Genomic DNA, 20,921 nt, shown 5'->3' with positions numbered 1-20,921 from the left:
AAGTTCACCTGCCATTCCTTTGTCCTCCATTAATATCTCTCCAGCTTCATTTCCCAGCAGTCTGATATCCACTCTCATATCTCTGTTTCTCTTTATATATCTGAACAAAACTTCTGGTATCTCCTTTTATAGCTTACCTTCATACTTCATCTTTTCTCTCCTTATAGATTTTTTAGTTGCCTTCTGTTGGTTTTTAAAAGCATCCCAATCCTCTAACTTCCCACTAATTTTTGCTCTATTATATGCCCTCTCTTTTGCTTTTATGCACTTTGACTTCTCTTGTCAGCCACAGTTCCCTTTCTTAATTTTTAGGATGTATCTCCAAGCGCCTTCCGAATTGCCCCCAGAAACTCCAGCCATTGCTGCTCTGCCATCATCGCTGCTAGTGTCACCTTTGAATCAACTTCGGCCAGCTCCTCTCTCATGCCCCTGTAATTCCCTTTATTTTATTGTAATACTGATACATTTGAATTTAGCTTTTCCTTCTCAAAATGGTGAACAATTTCTATCATGTCTGGTTGGAATGTTGCCTCCCTGGTGCCAGGATCAGGGATGTCTCGGATCAAGTCCATGGCATTCTCAACGGCAAGGATGAGCTGCCAGGAGTCTTGGTACAAATTGTCATCATTGATATAGATAGAAAAGGTGAGGGGAATCTGAAGAGAGATTTTAAGTAGCTTGGTAGAAGGTTGAGAAACAGGACATCCAGAGTAGTAATCACTGCCTGTGCCATGTGCCAGTGGGGGAAAGAATAGGATGATTTGGCAGTTGACTGTGTGGCTGAAGAACTGGGCAGGGGTTTAGATTTATGGACCATTGGGATCTCTTCTGGGGAAGGTACGACCTGTACAAAAGGGACAGATTATACCAAAACCCGAAGGAGTTCAGTATCAATGCCAGCAGGTTGGCTAGAGTTGTTCGAGAGGGCTTGAACTAACTTGGCAGGGGATTGGGAACTGGAGTGATAAGGCTGAAGATGATCAACTGGTTTACAAACAGAGGCAACGTGTAGTGAGACTCCTAGCAAGGGGAGGCTGACGATAGGGCAAAATTGCTGTCAACAGGATGAGTTGCAACATAAGAGGCAGAGAAAATTGAGAAGGGTGAATACAGGTCTGAAGGTGTTATATTTGAATGCGTGCAGTATATAGAATAAGGTAGATGAACTTGTAGCACAGTTACAGATTGGCATCACTGAATCATGGCTGAAAGAAGATTACAGCTGGGAGCTTAATGTCCAAAGATACACATGGTATCAAAAGGATAAGCGGGGTTGGCGTTGCTCTGTTGGTAAAAAATGAAATCAAATAATTAAAAAGGGTTGGAAGAGCTAAGGAACTGCAAGTGTAAAATGACCCTGATGGGAGTTACATACAGACCTCCACACAGTTCTAAGAATATGGTCTACACATTACAACGGGAGATAGAAAATGCACACCAAAAGGGCAATATTACAATCTTCATGGAGGATTTCAATATGCAGTAGAATGGGAAAATCATGTTGGTACTGGATTCCAAGAGGGGGAATTTCTAGAACTTAGCGCAGCTTTTTTAGAGAAGTTCGTGGTTGAACCCACTATGGGATCAGCTATTCTGGAATGGGTGTTGTACAATGAACCAGAATTGATTAGGGAGCTTAAAGTAAAAGAACCCTTGGGACAAGTGACCAAAATATGATCTAATTCACCCTGAAATTTGAGGAGGAGAAGCTAAAGTCAGATGAATCAGTATTACTGTGGAGTAAAGAGAATTACAGAGGCATGAGAAAGGTGTTGGCCAGAGTTGATTGGAAAAGTGCAGAGATGACGGCGGAGCAGCAATGGCTGGAAGCAATTCAGAAGGCACAGGATATATACATCCTAAAGAGGATGAAGTATTTTAAAGGCAAGATGACACAACCGTGACTAACAAGAGAAATAAAAGCCAACTTAAATGCCAAAGAGAAGGAGTATAATACAGCAAAAATTAGTGGGAAGTTAGAGGATTGGGAAGCTTTTAAAAACCAACAGAAGGCAGCTAAAAATGTCATTAAGAAGGTGAAGATGGAATATGAAAGTAATCTAGCCGATAATATTAAAGAGGATACCAAAAGTTTCTTCAGATACATAAAGTGTAAAAGAGAGGCAACAGTGAATATCAAACTGCTGGAAAATGATGCTGGAGAGGTGGTATTGGGTGACAAGGAAATGGCAGATGAACTGAATAAGTATTTTGTATCAGTCTTCACAGTGGAAGACAATAGCAGTATGGTGGAAGTTCCATGTGTCAGGGGTCATGAAGTTTGTGAAGTTACCATTACTAGAGAGAAGGTTCTTGGGAAACTAAAAGGTCTGAAGGTAGAAAAGTCACCTGGACTAGATGGTGTTAACACCAGGTTTCAGAAAGAGGTGGGAGATCATGGAGGCATCAGTAATGATCTTCCAAGAATCACTAGATTCAGGAATGGTTCCAGAAGACTGGAAAATTGCCAATGTCACTCCACTCTTCAAGAAAGGAGAGAGGCAGATGAAAGGAAATAATAAACTAGTTAGTCTGACCTCAGTGGTTGGGAAGATGTTGGAGTCAATTATTAAGGGTAAGGTCTCAGGGTACTTGGAGGCACATGATAAAATAGGCCATAGTCAGCATGGTTTCCTGAAGGGAAAATCTTGCTTGACAAATCTGTTGGAATTCTTTGAAGAAAGAACATTCAGGATAGACAAAGGAGAATCAGTTGATGTTGTGTTTGGATTTTTAGAAAGCCTTTGACAAGGTGCCACATGAGGCTGCTTAACAAGCTATGAGCCCATGGCATTACAGGAAAGATTTTAGCAATGGACAAAGCAGTGGCTGATTGGCAGGAAACAAAGAGTGAGAATAGAGGGAAACTTTTCTAGTTGACTGCCGGTGACTAGTGGTGTTCCACAGGGATCTGTGTTGGAACTGATTCTTTTCATGTTATATGTCAATGATTTGGATGATGGAATTGATGGCTCTGTGGCCAAGTTTGTGGACAATATGAGGATAGGTGGAGGGGCAGGTAGTTTTGAGGAAGTAGAGAGACTGCAGAAGGATTTAGACAGATTAGGAGAAGTGGCAGATGGAATACAGCATTGGGAAGTGTATGGTCATGCACTTTTGTAGAAGAAATGAAAGACTTGACTATTTTCTAAATGGAGAGAAAATACAAAAAAGTGAGACGCAGAGAGACTTGGGAGTCCTAGTGCAGGATTCCCTAAAGGTTTATTTGCAGGTTCAGTCTGTGGTGAGGAAGGCAAATGCGATATTAGCATTCATTTCAAGAGGACTAGAATATAAAAGCAGGGACATAATGTTGAGACTTTATAAAGCACTGGTGAGCCGTTACTTGGAGTATTTTGAGCAGTTTTAGGCCCCTCATCTTGGAAAGAATGTGCTGAAACTGGGAAGAGTTCAAAGGAGTTTCATGAAAATGATACCAAGAGTGATTGGCTGTTATATGAAGAGTGTTTGATGGATCTGGGCCTGTATTCACTAGAATTCTGGAGAATGAGGGGTGACCTAATTGAAACCCATCGAATGGTGAGAAGCCTTGATAGAGTAGATTTGAAAGGTGGGGAGGGAGGGGAGAGATGAAGTAAAGAGCTGGGAAGTTCATTGGTGAAAGAGATACAGTGCTGGAGAAGGGAGAATCTGATAGGAGAAAATCTCCAACCTGATGGGATCAACATCGATTTCTCGAAAACCTCCAACCTGATAGTGTGAACATCGATTTCTTGAACTTCAGGTAATGCCCCCCCCACATCTCTCCTTCACCATTCCCCGCTCCCTTTTCCCTCTCTTCCCTTATCTCCTTGCCTGCCCATTGCCTCCCACTGGTGCTCCTCCCCCCCTTTTCTTTCTTTCATGGCCTTCTGTTCCCTCCTATTGGACTCCCCCTTCTCCAGCCCTGTACCTCTTTCATCAATCAACTTCCCAGCTCTTTACTTCATCCCTCCCCCTCCCGGTTTTACCTATCACCTTGTGTTTCTCTCAACCCTCCCTCACCTTTTAAATCTACTCCTCATCTTTTTTGTCCAGTCCTGCCAAAGGGCCTTGGCTCAAAACGCCGACTGTACTTTTTTCCATGGATGCTGCCTGGCCTGCTGTGTGTGTTACTTGGATTTCCAGCATTTGCAGATTTTCTCGTTTGTGATTTGACCTTTTCCTAGTTGACTCAACCATAATCTGCTCTAAAAAAACCCCATCTTGTAGGCATTCTACAAATTCCTGCTCTTAGGATCCAGCATCAACCCGATTTTCCCAATCTACCTGCAAGATTGAAATTTCTGATGACTGCTGTAATATTACTGTTATTACGTTACTTTTCTGTCTCCTGTTTTAGTTTATATCCACATCCTGCCTGTTGTTCGGAGGCATGTATGTAACTCCCATCAGCTATATATGCAGTTTCTTAACTCCACCCATAGGATTCTACATTTTCTGATCCTGCTTCACCTCTAAGGATTTGATTTCATTGTTTTTTAACCAACTGAACTTCCCAACCCCCTCTGCCTACCTGCCTATCCTTTCAGTATACTACCTTGAGATTCATTTGATTGCAGGCATTCACAGGAAAATAATGAAATACAATAGAATTTGTGATAAACTCCATAAGACTGACAACAACCGATGTGCATTATGGTACAGAAGATGACAAACTGCGCAAATAAAAAATATGTAATGCACGTGTTGGAGAGTCCCTGAAGGTGAGTCTGTACATTGTGGAATCAGAGTTCAGATGAATGCCTCCCTCCCTCACTCCCCTCCACTACTTTTCTCCCCCTCCATCCACCTCACCATTTCTCCCTCTATACACCTACTTCTGTCCCACCCTTGTTTGCAACTGATTTCTAGGACTCAGTTCAAGATCAAAATGGAAGGACGTCCCTTTACAACAGGAGGAATTTCTTTAGCCAGAAAGTGGAGAATCAGTGCCACAGACAGCTGTGGAGGCCCTCACTGAGTATACAGTGGATTTCAGTTCATTGGGCCATTGGTTAATCAGAGCAGCTGCTTATTTGGGCCAACCCTTAAAGAACAAAAACTTCCTGAGTAAATAGCCAGGATTCTCTGTTTACTTGGAACACTATGCCACTTAAATAGGGCAGGAGGCTGTTGCTGAATGGTTTCTAACGAGCGTCAGTTGCGTGCACTTGTGTGGCCATTAGAGCAAACAGTTTTTAAATAGTGTCAGTTGCATGTGTTTGTGTTCAAAAAGCAGTGATTTTTGTCACTGATAGCTGGCGAGAACTAAACGGCAAGACAATTCATAACTGTTTTGTTCACTGCAGTTTCAAGCATTCAGGCTTAGAGATGCTAGAAGTGGCCGGGAGTGTAAGTGAAACAATTTCACAACTTCAACAAGTTAGGAACTGCAAAAACTTTAAAGGTATCAACAATCATCTTGAAAGTTACAATTAAAATGAAGATCTAGAAGATGCAATCATCGAAAGGATTTATAAAGGCAGTCCATTACCTACACTAGGTGTTTGTGCTGACTTTGTTCATTTACAACCAAATTATAAAAACACTGGATGAATTCTTCCGTCGAAAACTATTAGAAACTAATACACAATTTTATAGTACTGTGGTAGTGTTGATAGTGTTCAAATTTGTACTGTATTTTATTTAAATACAAAATTTGTTACTCAGTTAAACAGTAGTCTGTCTCTTTTATATCTTTTTAATTATTTCAATGAAACTTCGGCTAATTGGGGCAGCTGCTTCATAACCAGAATACACTGCACTGAAAAAAGAAATTCATTAGCTCTTGATTAGACCATAAGCTATTGGAGCAGAAATACCATTCAGCCCATCGAGTCTGCTCCGCTATTCGATCATGGGCTCATACCCACTCCCCTGCTTTCACTCCATACCCTTTGATGCCCTGGCTAATCAAGAACCTATCTGTCTCTGCCTTAAATACACCAAATGACTTGGCCTCCACAGCTGCTCGTGGCAACAAATTCCAGATTTACCACCCTCTGACTAATTTCTCTGCACCTCCATTCTAAAAGGACATCCCTCAATCCTGAAGTTGTGCCCTCTTGTCCTAGAATCCCCTACCATGGGAAATAACTTTGCCATATCTAATCTGTTCAGGCCTTTTAACATTCGGAATGTTTCTATGAGATCCCCCTCATTCTCCTGAACTGCAGGGAATACAGCCCAAGAGCTGCCAGACGTTCCTCATACGGTAACCCTTTCATTCCTGGAATCATTCTTGTGAATCTTCTCTGAACCCTCTCCAATGTCAGTATATCCTTTCTAAAATAAGGAGCCCAAAACTGCACACAATAAGTAAGCGTATCAAATATTATGGGAGAAAAGTGTTGAGAAAGAAACTAAATCAGCCATGATCAAAAGTTGAAAAAGACTGGATGAGTCGGATCGCTTAATTCTCCTCCTATGTCTTTGTGGTCTTATGCCAAGGCCCTACAGATAATCTACAACCTTTTCCAAATGCAGTAAGTGTTGAGCCCAGCAGTCAGTATGGACAAGGGAAGATTACACAAGCCAGCAAAGTATTTCTTGTTGTTTCCTCAGTTCCATCCCCACCCCCACCTTTATCAGCTGTGACAAAGACTCATGCAAATTTCTACATGCAAAATGTACCCTGGAAAGCATTCTGAGAACATCATGAACTGTTAACTGTAAACAAACTGTGCAAATCCAGATATAAATAAATAGTAATAAATAACGAGCATGAAATAACAATATAACAGAATCCTTAAATGAGTGTAGCTATCGCCTATTGTTCAAGAGCCTGATGCTCGGGGGTAGCTGCTCTTCAACCTGGTAGTGTGAGTCCTGAGGCACCTCTACCTTCTACCTGATGGCAGCAGTGATAAAAAAAAACATGGCCTGGGTGGTGGGTGGTGAGAATCTTTCCTACACTGATGTTTCATGTAGATGTGTTCAATGGTTGGAAGGGGTTTATGGTCCACTACTTTTTGTAGGATTTTCTGCTCAAAGGCTTTGGTGTTCACGTACTGTGCTGTAATGCAGGCAGTCAGCACACTTTCCACCACACATCTATAGAAGTTTGCCAAGGTTTCAACCTCCACAGTCTCTTGAGGAAGTAGAGACACTGTCATGCTTTCTTTGCAATAATATTTATATGATGGATCCAGGACAGGTCCTCTGAAATAGGGACACCTAGGAAATTTAAAGTTACTGACCCTCTCCACCTCTGATCCACTAATGATTACTGGCTCATGGACCTCTGTTTTCCCTCTCCTGAAGTCTACAATGAGCTCCTTAGTCTTACCGACATTGAGTGAGAGGTTGTGGTTATTACAACACTCAGCCAAGTTTTCAATCTCCCTCCTGTATGCTGACTCATACTCATCACCCCATCGAGGACATCTTTAAAAGACGGCATCTCAAGGCAATAAGTCCTCACCACTTAAGACATGCCCTTTTCTCATTACTACCATCATGGAGGAGTTACAGGAGCCTGAAAACCCACTCTCAATGTATTAGGAACAGCTTTTTCCCTTTCGTCATCAGATCTCCAAATAATCCACTAATCCACCTCATTATTCCATTCTTTTTGCACTATTTATTTTGTAGTTTATAATTATTTTATCTCTTAGCACTGTTTTGCAGCAGCAGTACAAATGTCATATATGACAGTGATAAATAACCTAACTCAGACTGATTGAGGAAGAAATATTGTCTTGGACTGTGCAGGGTTATGGAATGACGAATAGCATAATTACAGATTAATTAAAATGTCTTTAGGAAATAAAAACTTCTACTCAATTTAATTTCCATCTTATACTTGGTAACTAGTGAAACCAATCACTGGGTGTGGGGTATTCTGATTCCACACCCATTAACTGCTCAGGAACAGTTATTACCCTGCAGCCATCAGGCTCCTGTACTAGCGTGGATAATGTCACTCACCACAACTCCGAACTGACCCCTCAATCCACAGACTCACTTTGTAGGGCTCTTTGAGGGGGAGATAATGAATCCAGCATGGATAATGTCACTCACCACAACTCCAAACTGACTTCTCAATCTACAGACTCATTTTGTAGGGCTCTTTGAGGGGGACAATGGATCAGCCTCGATGGGCTGATTGGTCTAATTGTGCTCCCATGTCTTATGGTCGGATGTCTCAGTATTACGTTTGATTTGCACAGTTTGCCTCCTCTTGCACATTGGTTGTTTGTCCGCTTCTGTTTATATATAGTTTCCATAAATTTTATTGCACAGTATTTCTTTATTTTCCTGTAATTACCTGCAAGGAAACAAATCACAGGGTAGTGTATGGTGACATATATGTTCTTTGATAATAAATTTACTCTGAGTTTGATTCTGTCCTACACAGGAGCAATCAATAAATAAACTTTCCTGCTATGAGCTCATTGCTAAAGGTACATCTCTGCTCCTTGAGGCACAGTTCAGAACAGATCTGTTTTGTCACTTAACCTTCTGGTTAATTGTATATCTGTGCAGTCATACCACAAAAGGGATACATTTTGGGTGCCTGGAGTTTATTCTCAGAGGCTTTGGAACAGACACCAGTACAAAGAGCTCCTCTCTGAAATAGCTCCATGAGACAGTTTAGATCCGGGAACTTTGCTTTACCTTGGCACCGTGGTGGCAAACACTGGCAAAGTCGCAGAGCATGGAAACAGGCCTTTCAGCTTAACCGATCCACCCCAACCAAGAACCCAATCCAAAATACTCCTAATTGCCACGTTTGGCCCAGATCCCTCTAAGCTTTCCCCATCCGTGCACCATACTGCTGTTGTTTCGTTGCTTATTTTGTTCTTGGTTGTTCAGCTGAACATTGTGGGCATGCTATGTCAGTGCCAGAATGTGTGGCAACACCTGCGGGCTGTCCCCAGCACGTTCATTAAATAGATACTATTGATTCCAAAGGAAATTACAGTGTCATTTATTAATATTAGAAGAGAAGTAGAAAGAATAAAAAAAAACAAGTTACCACAAACAGTTGAATAGGAGCGGGGTCATCACTTCCCCAGCTATAAGGTGACTCATCATAGAGCCTAATGGCAGAAGGCAAGAATGACCTCATATAGTGCTCTTTGGAGCAGCGTAGTTGCCTTAGTCTATGGCTCCTCTGTTCAGCTAAGGTGGCATGCAGAGGGTGAGAAACATTGTCCAGAATTGCCAGGATTTTCCGTAGAGTCCTTTGTTCTACCACAGCCTCCAGTGCATCCAGTCTGACTCCTATAACAGAGCCAGCCTTTCTAATCAGTTTATTGAGCCTGTTGGCATCACCCGTGTCCATGCCATTGCACCAGCCCCATTAGTTGTGTTGGATGTTAATGTAAATAATGCATTTCACTGTATGTATGTCTATGTGATATACAAATCTGAATCTGTCATTATTGCACCTGCCTCAACCTCTTTCTCTGTCAATTCATTTCATACGCACACCACCCTGTGTGTGAAAACATTTGCCCTCAAATTCCTATTAAATTTCTGTACTCTAATCTTAAACCTATTCTTGATTCCCCAGCCAGGGAAAAAGACTGAGTGCATTCACCCTACCTATGCTCCCTCATGACTTTAGACAGTTCTCTAAGATCACTGCAACACACATCAAAGTTGCTGGTGAACGCAGCAGGCCAGGCAGCATCTCTAGGAAGAGGTACAGTCGACGTTTCAGGCCCAGACCCCTCGTCAGGATTAACTGAAGGAAGAGTTAGTAAGAGATTTGAAAGTGGGAGGGGGAGGGGGAGATCCAAAATGATCGGAGAAGACAGGAGGTGGAGGGATGGAGCCAAGAGCTGGACAGGTGATTGGCAAAGGGGTTATGAGAGGATCATGGGACAGGAGGTCTGGGGAGAAAGATGGGGGGGTGTGGAACCCAGAGGATGGGCAAGGGATATAGTCAGAGGGGCAGAGGGAGAAAAAGGACAGTGAGAGAAAGAATGTGTGTATAAAAATAAATAATGGATGGGGTACGAGGGGGAGGTGGGGCATTAGTGGAAGTTAGAGAAGTCGATGTTCATGCCATCAGGTTGGAGGCTACCCAGACGGAATATAAGGTGTTGTTCCTCCAACCTGAGTGTGGCTTCATCTTTACAGTAGAGGAGGCCGTGGATAGACATGTCAGAATGGGAATGGGATGTGGAATTAAAATGTGTGGCCACTGGGAGATCCTGCTTTCTCTGGCGGACAGAGCGTAGGTGTTCAGCAAAGCGGTCTCTCAGTCTGCGTCGGGTCTCGCCAATATATAGAAGGCCACATCGGGAGCACCGGACACAGTATATCACCCCAGCCGACTCACAGGTGAAGTGTCGCCTCACCTGGAAGGACTGTTTGGGGCCCTGAATGGTGGTAAGGGAGGAAGTGTAAGGGCATGTGTAGCACTTGTTCCACTTACAAGGATAAGTGCCAGGAGGGAGATCAGTGGGGAGGGATGGGGGGGACAAATGGACAAGGGAGTCGTGTAGGGAGCGATCCCTGCGGAAAGCAGAGAGAGGCGGGGAGGGAAAGATGTGCTTAGTGGTGGGATCCCGTCGGAGGTGGCGGAAGTTACGGAGAATAATATGTTGGACCCGGAGGCTGGTGGGGTGGTGGTGAGGACCAGGGGAACCCTATTCCTAGTGGGGTGGCGGGAGGATGGAGTGAGAGCAGATGTACGTGAAATGGGGGAGATGCGTTTGAGAGCAGAGTTGATAGTGGAGGAAGGGAAGCCCCTTTCTTTAAAAAAGGAAGACATCTCCCTCGTCCTAGAATGAAAAGCCTCATCCTGAGAGCAGATGCGGTGGAGACGGAGGAATTGCGAGAAGGGGATGGCGTTTTTGCAAGAGACAGGGTGAGAAGAGGAATAGTCCAGATAGCTGTGAGAGTCAGTAGGCTTATAGTAGGCATCAGTGGATAAGCTGTCTCCAGAGACAGAAAGATCTAGAAAGGGGAGGGAGGTGTCGGAAATGGACCAGGTAAACTTGAGGGCAAGGTGAAAGTTGGAGGCAAAGTTAATAAAGTCAACGAGCTCAGCACGTGTGCAGGAAGGGTCTCGGACGGAAACGTCGACTGTACCTCTTCCTAGAGATGCTGCCTGGCCTGCTGCATTCACCAGCAACTTTGATGTGTGTTGCTTGAATTTCCAGCATCTGCAGAATTCCTGTTGTTTGCATCTCTAAGATCACCTCTCAGTCTCTTACACTCCAAGGGAAAAGGTGTTCTAGTCTGTCCAACCTCTCCAATCTTGAGTAGATTTATGAGTAGCACTGCCATAAGAAAGCAGCATCCAACACCAAGGACCCCTAGTACCCTGGCTATGCCCTCCTCTCATTACTATCATCAGGCAGGAGGTACAGAAACCTTAGGTCCCACACTACCAGGTTCAGGAGCAGTTATTACTGGGCTCTACAACCATCAGACTTCTGAACCGGCATGGATTACTTCATTCACAACTCAGAACTGACTCCACAACTTGAAGGACAACTTTCAAGAACTCATCTTCTCAGTACTTTTTTATATCCACAATTTGTCTTTTGCACATTGGTTGTTTGTAAGTCTTCATTTATAGTTTTTGATAAATTCCGTTATACTTCCTTATTTTCCTGTAAATACCTGGAAGACAATGAATCTCAAGGGTGTACTGCACACCCAATGACTAGGCATCCACAGCTGTTTGTGGCAATGAATTCCACAGATTCACCTCCCTCTGCCTGAAGAAATTCCTCCTCATCTCTGTACTAAAGAGACTTCCTTGTGTTCTGATGCTGTGCCCTCTGGTCCTCGCCTCCCCCTTACAGGGAACACATACCTGTTACAATTCTAGCTTCTGTCTATCAGTCTATTCTATATTTGTGTGGCATCTTCTCTGAGGATCATCGCCTTGCTGTGGTGGAAAGGCTTGTGAGATCCTGACTGAGTCCGGCTCTGTGGCTCAAAAAGGGAAGTGGGGTGAAGAGGTGAGCTGTGGTGATAGGGAATTCATTGGTTAGGGGAACAGACAAGAGGATCTATGTAGGAGAACAAAGTTCCCAGATGGTACGTTGGCTCACTGGTGTCAGCGTCAGGAATGTCTTGGATCAAGTCCATAGCATTCTTAAGTGGGAGGGTGAGCAGTCAGAGGCTACAGTCCATGTTGGTACCAATGACAGGGTGATGAGTCCTGAATTTAGGCAGTTAGGTGTTAAGTTAAAGGACAGGACCTCCAGGATTGAGGTATCAGGACTGCTACCTGTGCTATGTGATAGTGAGGCCAGAAATAGGAAGATCATACAGTTTAACACATGGCTAAAGAAATGGTGCAGGAAGGAGGGCTTCAGATTTTTGGATCATTGGGCTCTCTTTCAGGGAAGGTGGCACCTGTACAGACGGGGCGGTTTGCACTTGAACTGGAGGGGGACTAATGTCCTTGTGGGAAGGTTTGCTACTGCCACGTGGAAGGCAGGGTAGGGGGATGTAAACCAGAGTTGCAGGGAGATGGTAACCAGAGTGCTAGAGCAGATAGTGGAATGGTTTTGGGGAAAGATGTTGTTAAGCCTACATACAAAGTCAGAAATCAAAAGGTCGAGCATGATAGGACTAATTTTGGAACTATGGATGTAATGTTGAAACTTTATAAAGCACAGGTGAGGCCTCACTTGGGGTATTGAGAGCAGGTTGGGCCTCTTATCTTAAAAAGGATATGCTGAAACTGGAAAGGGTTCAAAGGAGATTCATGATTCCAGGATTGAATGGCGTCTGATAGCTCTGTGCCTTTATTCAGCAGAATTCAGAAAAATGAGGAATGACCTCAATGAAAAACCTATTGAACGGTGGAAGGCCTTGAGAGAGCGGATATGGACAGTATGTTTCCTATAGTGGGCGAGTCTAAGACCAGAATAGAGGCGCACCCTTTTAGTACAGAGATAAAGAGATATTTCTTTAGTCAGAGGGTGGTGAATCAGTGGAATTCTTTGCCACAGGCAGCTGTGGAGGCCAAGTCTTTGTGTATATTTAAGGCAGAGGTTGACAGATTCTTGATTGGTCAGGGTATGAAGGGATACAGGGAGAAGGCAGGATATTGGAGCTGAGTTAAAATTGGATCAGTCATGATGAAATAGTGGAGCAGACTCGATGGGCCAAATGGCTAATAGGCAAGGCAGATGAGTTTAGGGGATGGATCAGCACATGGAATTATGACGTTGTAGCCATTAGTAAGACTTGGCTGCAGGAGAGGCAGAACTGTTAGCTCAGTGTTCTGTGGTTCCTTTGTTTTAGACGTGATAGAGCAGGAGGGATAAAAGGGGGAAGGATGGATTACTAGTCAGGAAATTGTCACTGCAGTGCTCAATCAGGATAGACTGGAGAAATCATCAAGTGAGGCTTTATAAGTAGAACTGAGGAATAAGAAAGGTACGACCATATTAATGCAACACACAAAGAATGCTGGTGGAACGCAGCAGGCCAGACAGCATCCATAGGAAGAAATAATGCGATATTATAGACCACCTAACAATCTATGGAATTTAGAGGAGCAAATTTGTAGAGAAATAGCAGATTGTTGCAAGAACCATGGGTTGTGATAGTAGGTGATTTTAACTTTCCATATATTGACTGGAAATCCCATACTGTAAAGGGGCTGGAAGGGATAGAGTTTGTCAATGTGTTCAGGAAAGTTTCCTTCATCAGTCCATAGAAGTCTCAATGAGAGAGTTTGCAATTTCAGCTCTCCTATTAGGGAATGAGACAGGAAAGGTTGACAGAAGTTTGTGTCGGGAAACACTTTGCATCTGGTGATCATAATGCCATTAGTTCAAGATATAGATAACAAACAACTAAGGACCCAACTCTAATCCCTGCAGCACTCCATTAGTCACAGGCCTTCAGTTAGAGACCCAACCATCTACTACCACTCCGTGGCCTCACTTGCTGCTATCAGGAAGAAGGTACAGGAACCTTAGGACCCACACCAGCAAATTCAGTTCGAATTGGTCACAATCTCCAACAGCACAGGTGCACCACAAGGCTGTGTGCTTCGCCCCCTGCTCTACTCACTTTATACTTATGACTGTGAGGCTAAGCACAGCTCCAATGCCATATTTCAGTTTGCTGATGACACCATTGTGATCAACCAGCATATAGGAGAGAGATTGAAAATCTGGCTGAGTGGTGCCACAAGAACAGCCTCTCACTCAATGTCAGCAAGATAAAGGAGGTGATCATTTTCTTCAGGAGGAGGAAACCAGAGGTCCATGAGCCAGTTCTCATCAGGGGATCAGAGGTGGGGAGGGTCAGCAGCTTAACATTCCTCAGCGTCATCATTTCAGAGGACCTATCCTAGCGCTTCTTCCTTACAAGTTTGCATAGATTCAGCATGTAATCTAAAACCTTTCTCTCTCCTTGCTGCCATCAGGAAGAAGGTACAGGAGCCTCAGGACCCACACCACCAAGTTCAGGAACAGTTATTATCGCTCAACCATCAGGCGCTTGAACCAGAGGGAACAACTTCACTCACCTCATCACTAATCTATTCTCACAACCTATGGACTCACTTTCAAGGACTCTTCATCTCAGGTTGTCGATATTTATTAAGTATTATTTCTTTCTGTATGTGCACAGTTTGTTGTATTTTGCACGTTGTTTGTCCGTACTGTTGGGGGCAGTCATCGATTGTATTGCATTTTTTATATTTACTGTGAATGCTTGCAAGAAAATGAATTTGATGACATACTGTATATGTACTTTGATAATAAATTTACTTTGAACTTTTTCCATTGATGCTTTATGAGACCAGAAATAGTGGTTATGGGTTAAGGGTGAAAGGTGAAATGCTTAAGAGGAACGTGAGGGGTAACTTCTTCATGCAGAGGGTGCATGTGGAACGAACTGCTAGCAGAAGTGGTGGGAATGGGTTTGATTTCAACATTCAACAGAAATTTGGGTTGGTACATGGATGGGAGGGGAGCGGAGGGCTATCCTCCTGGTCAATTTCAATAGGACTAGGAATATTAATATTTGAACATGTAGCAGATGGGCTGAAGGGCCTGTTTCTGTGCTGTGGCACCATCTGGAGTTTAGCCATCTGGTCCTTAGCTCCGGGAAGGGTCACCATGTTGGTAAGATTAACGGAGAGGTTCCAGACAAAGAGCGGCCAAACCGAGACCGCAGTGATGGAGCTGGCTGAAGATGATGACACATCACACTGGAAGTGAAGGCAGGAGGAGGCTGCAGCAGTGAAGAACCCTGACCCCGATCTGTCAAGGACCACGTGTTCCACGTGCATCAGCCTCACTATACTGAACAATGTCATATACAGGTAGTCTCCATCAAGAGAGTTCACCTGGACATCCTGGTTATATGGATCCTGCATTACCCTCCAGAGGTATCTGAAGACCCACCAATAGACAACCCCACAGGAGGACATCACACTCAACTCGTATGTTTGCAGTGCTATACCTGTGAGGCCACCTGTAGGAAGTTATGGATTTGGAAGCTGAATCTTTGGGATGGGGGTACTTAAAGAGGAGGAAGTTACTCACAATATCTAAGGATTGAGGGGAATGGGCACCTGGCACTTAAGATATCAGGCCAGTGATAGATTAGCCATGATGGCATTGTATGGGGGCAGGGTGAGGAACAGACAGGTTTGAGGGGCCGAATGGCCTTCTTCTGTTCTTATTTTCTTGTGTGTCATCGTAAGGAAATCTAATAAATATGGGCCTGAATCCTCCACTGCTTCAATTGCCTCAGACAGTGCCTGACCTGTTCGACTGTTTGGAGAACTTTGTTTGAGCTCATTGCCAGGGTGATGCATTTGTCAGAAGTCACACTAAAGTGCGTGAGAACCATTTCCTTACACGGGTTCTGCTCCTGGCCCGATCCCAAGTACTCCCATGGCTCTTTTGGATGATGCATCCCAAATTTCAGCCGCTCCCTCAGCACTTGGGCGTACTCGCCTCTTCTACCAATCACCTTGCAGCTTCTTACTTCATTCCTCCACCCACCCAACTTCCCCTTCACCTATCACTTTCAGCTTCTTACCTAACCCCCCCAACCTCACACAGCTTCCACTCCCCCTCACCCAACCAACTTCCCCCTCACTTATCACCTTACAGATTCTTACTTCTTCCCCCTCCCGCTTTCCCTTCCCACACCCACCCAACTTCTTCCTCACTTGGCTTCACCTTCCATCGTCTTACCTCACCCCTTCCTCCTCACCCTACCCATCCAACTTTCCCCTCATCTGGTTTCACCTATCACCTTCCGGCCCCTCACTTCATCCCCCTCCCCCAACTGCACTGAAGAGATTCCGCAGATGCCGGAAACACGCAAAGTGCTGGAAGAACCATCTACGGAACAAACAGTGGACGTTTCGGACTGAGACCCTTCAGTCCTAATGAAGAGTTTCGGCCTGAAGCGTCGACTGTTTATTCCTCTCCATCGATGCTGCCAGACCTGCTGAGCAACTCCAGCACTTTGGGTCCCCCTTGTTTACCTACATACAGTACATACTCGATGTAAAAAGAAAGGACTTTTAAAACTAATTTCTAAAGTTAATAAAATGAATTAAATGTTTAACTTTAAACTTTATATTCTCTATCCCATTTGCTATCATAAACAATTTTTAATTAAAAGTTGCAAAACTCTTTGCGAGAAGTTCAAAAACTTTTGTTGACCGAGTTTGAAAGTTTTGTTTTAAAGAAAGACTACTGGACTAACTTTAAAAAAAATCCTCACCCACTGTGGTGACGAGAGTACTGGCGAAGAAAAAGGCCGAAGCGAAGTCCCATTTGGTGTGTTGGGAGCTGTTATCTAGAATGGAGACGCCGTACCTGTCGGCAGTCAGTACCCAGGACAAGAAATGTTCCAGGTCGGACTCGGACAGGCAGGTGCTGGCGTTGAGCAGGTGACTTTTCAGGAGTCGGAGTTCGTTGCGGAGTTTGACTTCGTGGGGCCGTTCCACCAGCGACACGGCGAGGGCTCCGAGCAACAGGTAACACAGGTAAAGAAGGGCCAGGAGCACCAGGGGGTGGATGGGCCACCGGCACTCCCCCATCGGCGGAGGGGTGGCAGCGAGGGGCTGTATTTCCGTCCGCACGGCTCCTGCTCAGGCACTTCCTGCAGGGAGCCCGGTCAGGCAAGGCGGGCGCAGGTGCTCCAGCATACCTACAGGTTGCCGCACTTCCTCCTCCCCTCTCGTCCGCTCCTCCCTCCATTCCTGTCTCTTCTCTTCCCTCGCCTCCTCTCAGCACCCTACCCTCGACTCCCCTACCCACCCCACCCCTCTCTCATCACCCTACCCACCCCTCCCCTCTCTCACCACCCTACCCTCGACTCCCCTCCCCACCCCTCTCTCATCACCCTACCCACCCCTCCCCTCTCTCATCACCCTACCCACCCTACCCCTCCCCTCTCTCATCACTCTACCCACCCCTCCCCTCTCTCACCACCCTACCCTCGACTCCCCTCACCACCCCTCTCTCATCACCCTACCCACCCCTCCCCTCTCTCACCACCCTACCCTCGACTCCACACACCACCACTCTCTCACCACCCTACCCACCCCACCCCTCCCCTCTCACCACCCTACCCACCCCACCCCTCTCTCACCACCCTACCCACCCCACCCCACCCCTCTCTCACCACCCTACCCACTCCACCCCTCCCCTCCCCTCTCTCACCACCCTACCCACCCCACCCCTCTCACCACCCTACCCTCGACTCCCCTCCCCACCCCTCTCTCACCCCACCCCTCCCCTCTCACCACCCTACCCACCCCTCTCTCACCACCCTACCCTCAACTCCCCTCACCACCCCTCCCCTCTCACCACCCTACCCTCGACTCCCCTCCCCACCCCTCTCATCACCCTGCCCACCCCTCCCCTCTCTCACCATCCTACCACCCCCCTCCCCCTCTCTCACCACCCTACCCTCGACTCCCCACACCACCCCTCTCTCATCACCCTACCCTCGACTCCCCTCCCCACCCCTCTCTCATCACTCTACCCACCCCTCCCCTCTCTCACCACCCTACCCTCGACTCCACACACCACCACTCTCTCACCACCCTACCCACCCCACCCCACCCCTCTCTCACCACCCTACCCACTCCACCCCTCCCCTCCCCTCTCTCACCACCCTACCCACCCCACCCCTCCCCTCTCTCACCACCCTACCCACCCCACCCCTCCCCTCCCCTCTCTCACCACCCTCCCCACCCCACCCCTCCCCTCTCTCACCACCCTCCCCACCCCTCCCCTCTCACCACCCTACCCACCCCTCTCTCACCACCCTACCCTCAACTCCCCTCACCACCCCTCCCCTCTCACCACCCTACCCTCGACTCCCCTCCCCACCCCTCTCATCACCCTGCCCACCCCTCCCCTCTCTCACCATCCTACCCACCCCTCCCCTCTCTCACCACCCTACCCTCGACTCCCCTCACCACCCCTCTCTCATCACCCTACCCTCGACTCCCCTCCCCACCCCTCTCTCATCACCCTACCCACCCCTCCCCTCTCTCACCACCCTACCCTCGACTCCACACACCACCACTCTCTCACCACCCTACCCACCCCACCCCTCCCCTCTCACCACCCTACCCACCCCACCCCACCCCTCTCTCACCACCCTACCCACTCCACCCCTCCCCTCCCCTCTCTCACCACCCTACCCACCCCACCCCTCCCCTCCCCTCTCTCACCACCCTCCCCACCCCACCCCTCCCCTCTCTCACCACCCTCCCCACCCCTCCCCTCTCACCACCCTACCCACCCCTCTCTCACCACCCTACCCTCAACTCCCCTCACCACCCCTCCCCTCTCACCACCCTACCCTCGACTCCCCTCCCCACCCCTCTCATCACCCTGCCCACCCCTCCCCTCTCTCACCATCCTACCCACCCCTCCCCTCTCTCACCACCCTACCCTCGACTCCCCACACCACCCCTCTCTCACCACCTTCCCCACATCATCACTCCTAACATCCACTCTTTCCCTTCCCTGGGTGATGTTAGCTCTACAGGATTATGATTACTGACATACACTTAGTGGCCAACTGAGTTCTTCCTTTGCCTAATAATGTGGTCGTGGTCTTCTGCCGCTGTAGCCCATCCACTTCAAGGTTCGCGGTATCGTGCGTTCAGAGATGCTCTCTGCACACCACGTAGTTGTAATATGTAGTTATTTAAATTCGTATTGCCTTCCTGTCTGCTTGAACCAGTCTGACCATTCTCCTCTGATCTCTGTCATTAAGAAGTCATTTTCACCCACAGAACTGCCACTTGCTAGCGTTTTTTTTTGCTCTGTAAACTCTTAGAGACTTGTGCTTGAAAATCCCAGGAGATCAGCAGTTTCTAAGATACCTAAACCACCTAGTCAGACACCAACAATCATTCTAAGGTTAAAGTTATTTAAATCACATTCCTTCTCCATTCTGATGTTTGGTCTGTACAGCAAATGAACCACTTGACCATGTCCGCATTGGGCAGCTGCCAAATGATTGGCTGGTTAGATACTTGCATTAATGAGCAGGTGTACCTAATAAAGTGACCACAGTATGTGTCACAGAAGTTGTTTTCTGGCAGCAGTACTGTGCAATACATAAAAATTACTGTAAATTGCGAAGTAAATAAATAGTGCAAAAGACAAAAAGCAAAGTGGTATTCATGGGCCATTCAGAAATCTGATGGCAGAGGGTAAGAGTGTTGAGTGTGTGTCTTCAGGGTTCAGTACCTCCCTCCCTAAGGTAGTACTGAGAAGAAGAAATGTCCAGGGTGGTGGATTCTGTCCTTTTAAGGCACTGCTTCTTGAAGTTGTTTTCATGATGGAGCCCGCTGAGACCACAGCCCTCTGCAACCTCTTGTGATCCTCTTGTGTCTCCAACTGTGGTCTAACCAAGAGGTTTAGCACAAAATCTTTTCAGGGAAAAAAACACGTTGCATATTTGCCTTTTTAAAAGCCTATGACAACTTTAAATGATGTGCACATTTGCAAAATCCTTCCAATCCTTGCCAAGAAATGCACCTCCCAATTATTAAGTGAGTGATCACCTCCCTCATATCCCTACTGAAATAAACTGCCTTGCACATTTTGTCTTGAGCTTTACAGACCAACTATTTTCCTGTTCTGCAAGTTTATTCACCCTCTGGTTAGCCCAGCATAAGCATATGTACTTGATATAACAATTAGCTTTACAATGAGGAACACACCCAGCCACATTGAGAATTTTGGAAGCATTACTCCACTGTAGGTGAGTCTTCATCTCCAGTACTAGTCACGGGATAATACAACATGAAAACAGGCCCTTCGGCCCAACTGATCCATGCAGACCACAACATCCTCCCTGCTAGACCCGCCTCAACAAGATGCTCTGGCAGCTTATTACATTTACTCACTGCCCACTGAAGGATCAGCTTTATCTATCACATGTACATTGAAACATACAGTGAAATGTGTCATTTGCAATGACCAACACAGTCTGGGGATGTGCTGGGAGCAGCTCACAAGTGTTGTCGTGCTTCCGACACCAACATAGCATGCCCATAACTTACTAACCTCAACCTGTACATTTTTGGAATGTGGGACAGTCACAGGGAGAATTGTACAAAATCCTTACAGGCAGTGGTGCGAATTGAACCCACATCACTGGTGCTGTAAAGTATTATGCCAAACATTACACTACCATGCCACCCACCGAAAGAAGTTACCTCTTAGGAGCCTTCTAAATCCCTCGCCTCTTATCGGTGTCTTCTAGTTTTGGACTCGCTGATCCTTGCGCTGTCCACTTTATCCATACACCTCAAAGTTCAAAGTAAACGTATTATGAAAGTACATATAGGTCACCATTATTATGATTCATTTACTTGTGGGCATACTCAATAAATCCATAACAGAATCAATGAAAGACTCCTGATTTTATCAACCTCCTTCTCAGTGTTAGCCTTTCTGTATTAAGCAGAGGACATAGATTTAGGATAAAGGGTAAAAGAT

The 20,921-nt window shown here is 46.0% G+C and overlaps 1 protein-coding gene across 2 annotated transcripts in view; it reads right to left on the bottom strand.

The window, feature by feature from the left end:
• LOC140203949 (potassium channel subfamily K member 6-like) overlaps positions 1–17,137 on the bottom strand; it is a 39,189-nt gene extending 22,052 nt beyond the window's left edge. For both annotated transcript variants that reach the window (XR_011887459.1, XM_072270144.1), the window contains exon 1: positions 16,669–17,137. Coding sequence is in view for 1 of the 2 variants with exons in the window: in XM_072270144.1 (XP_072126245.1) it covers positions 16,669–16,987 (319 nt within the window). In the remaining variant the exon portion in view is untranslated. The remainder of the gene's footprint in view (positions 1–16,668) is intronic.
• Between the last annotated feature and the right edge of the window lie 3,784 nt (positions 17,138–20,921).

Source organism: Mobula birostris, chromosome 10 (assembly GCF_030028105.1).
Source record: "Mobula birostris isolate sMobBir1 chromosome 10, sMobBir1.hap1, whole genome shotgun sequence".
In the NCBI taxonomy this organism is placed as follows: Eukaryota; Metazoa; Chordata; class Chondrichthyes; order Myliobatiformes; family Myliobatidae; genus Mobula; species Mobula birostris.
This window is presented reverse-complemented; position numbering and strand designations above follow the sequence as displayed.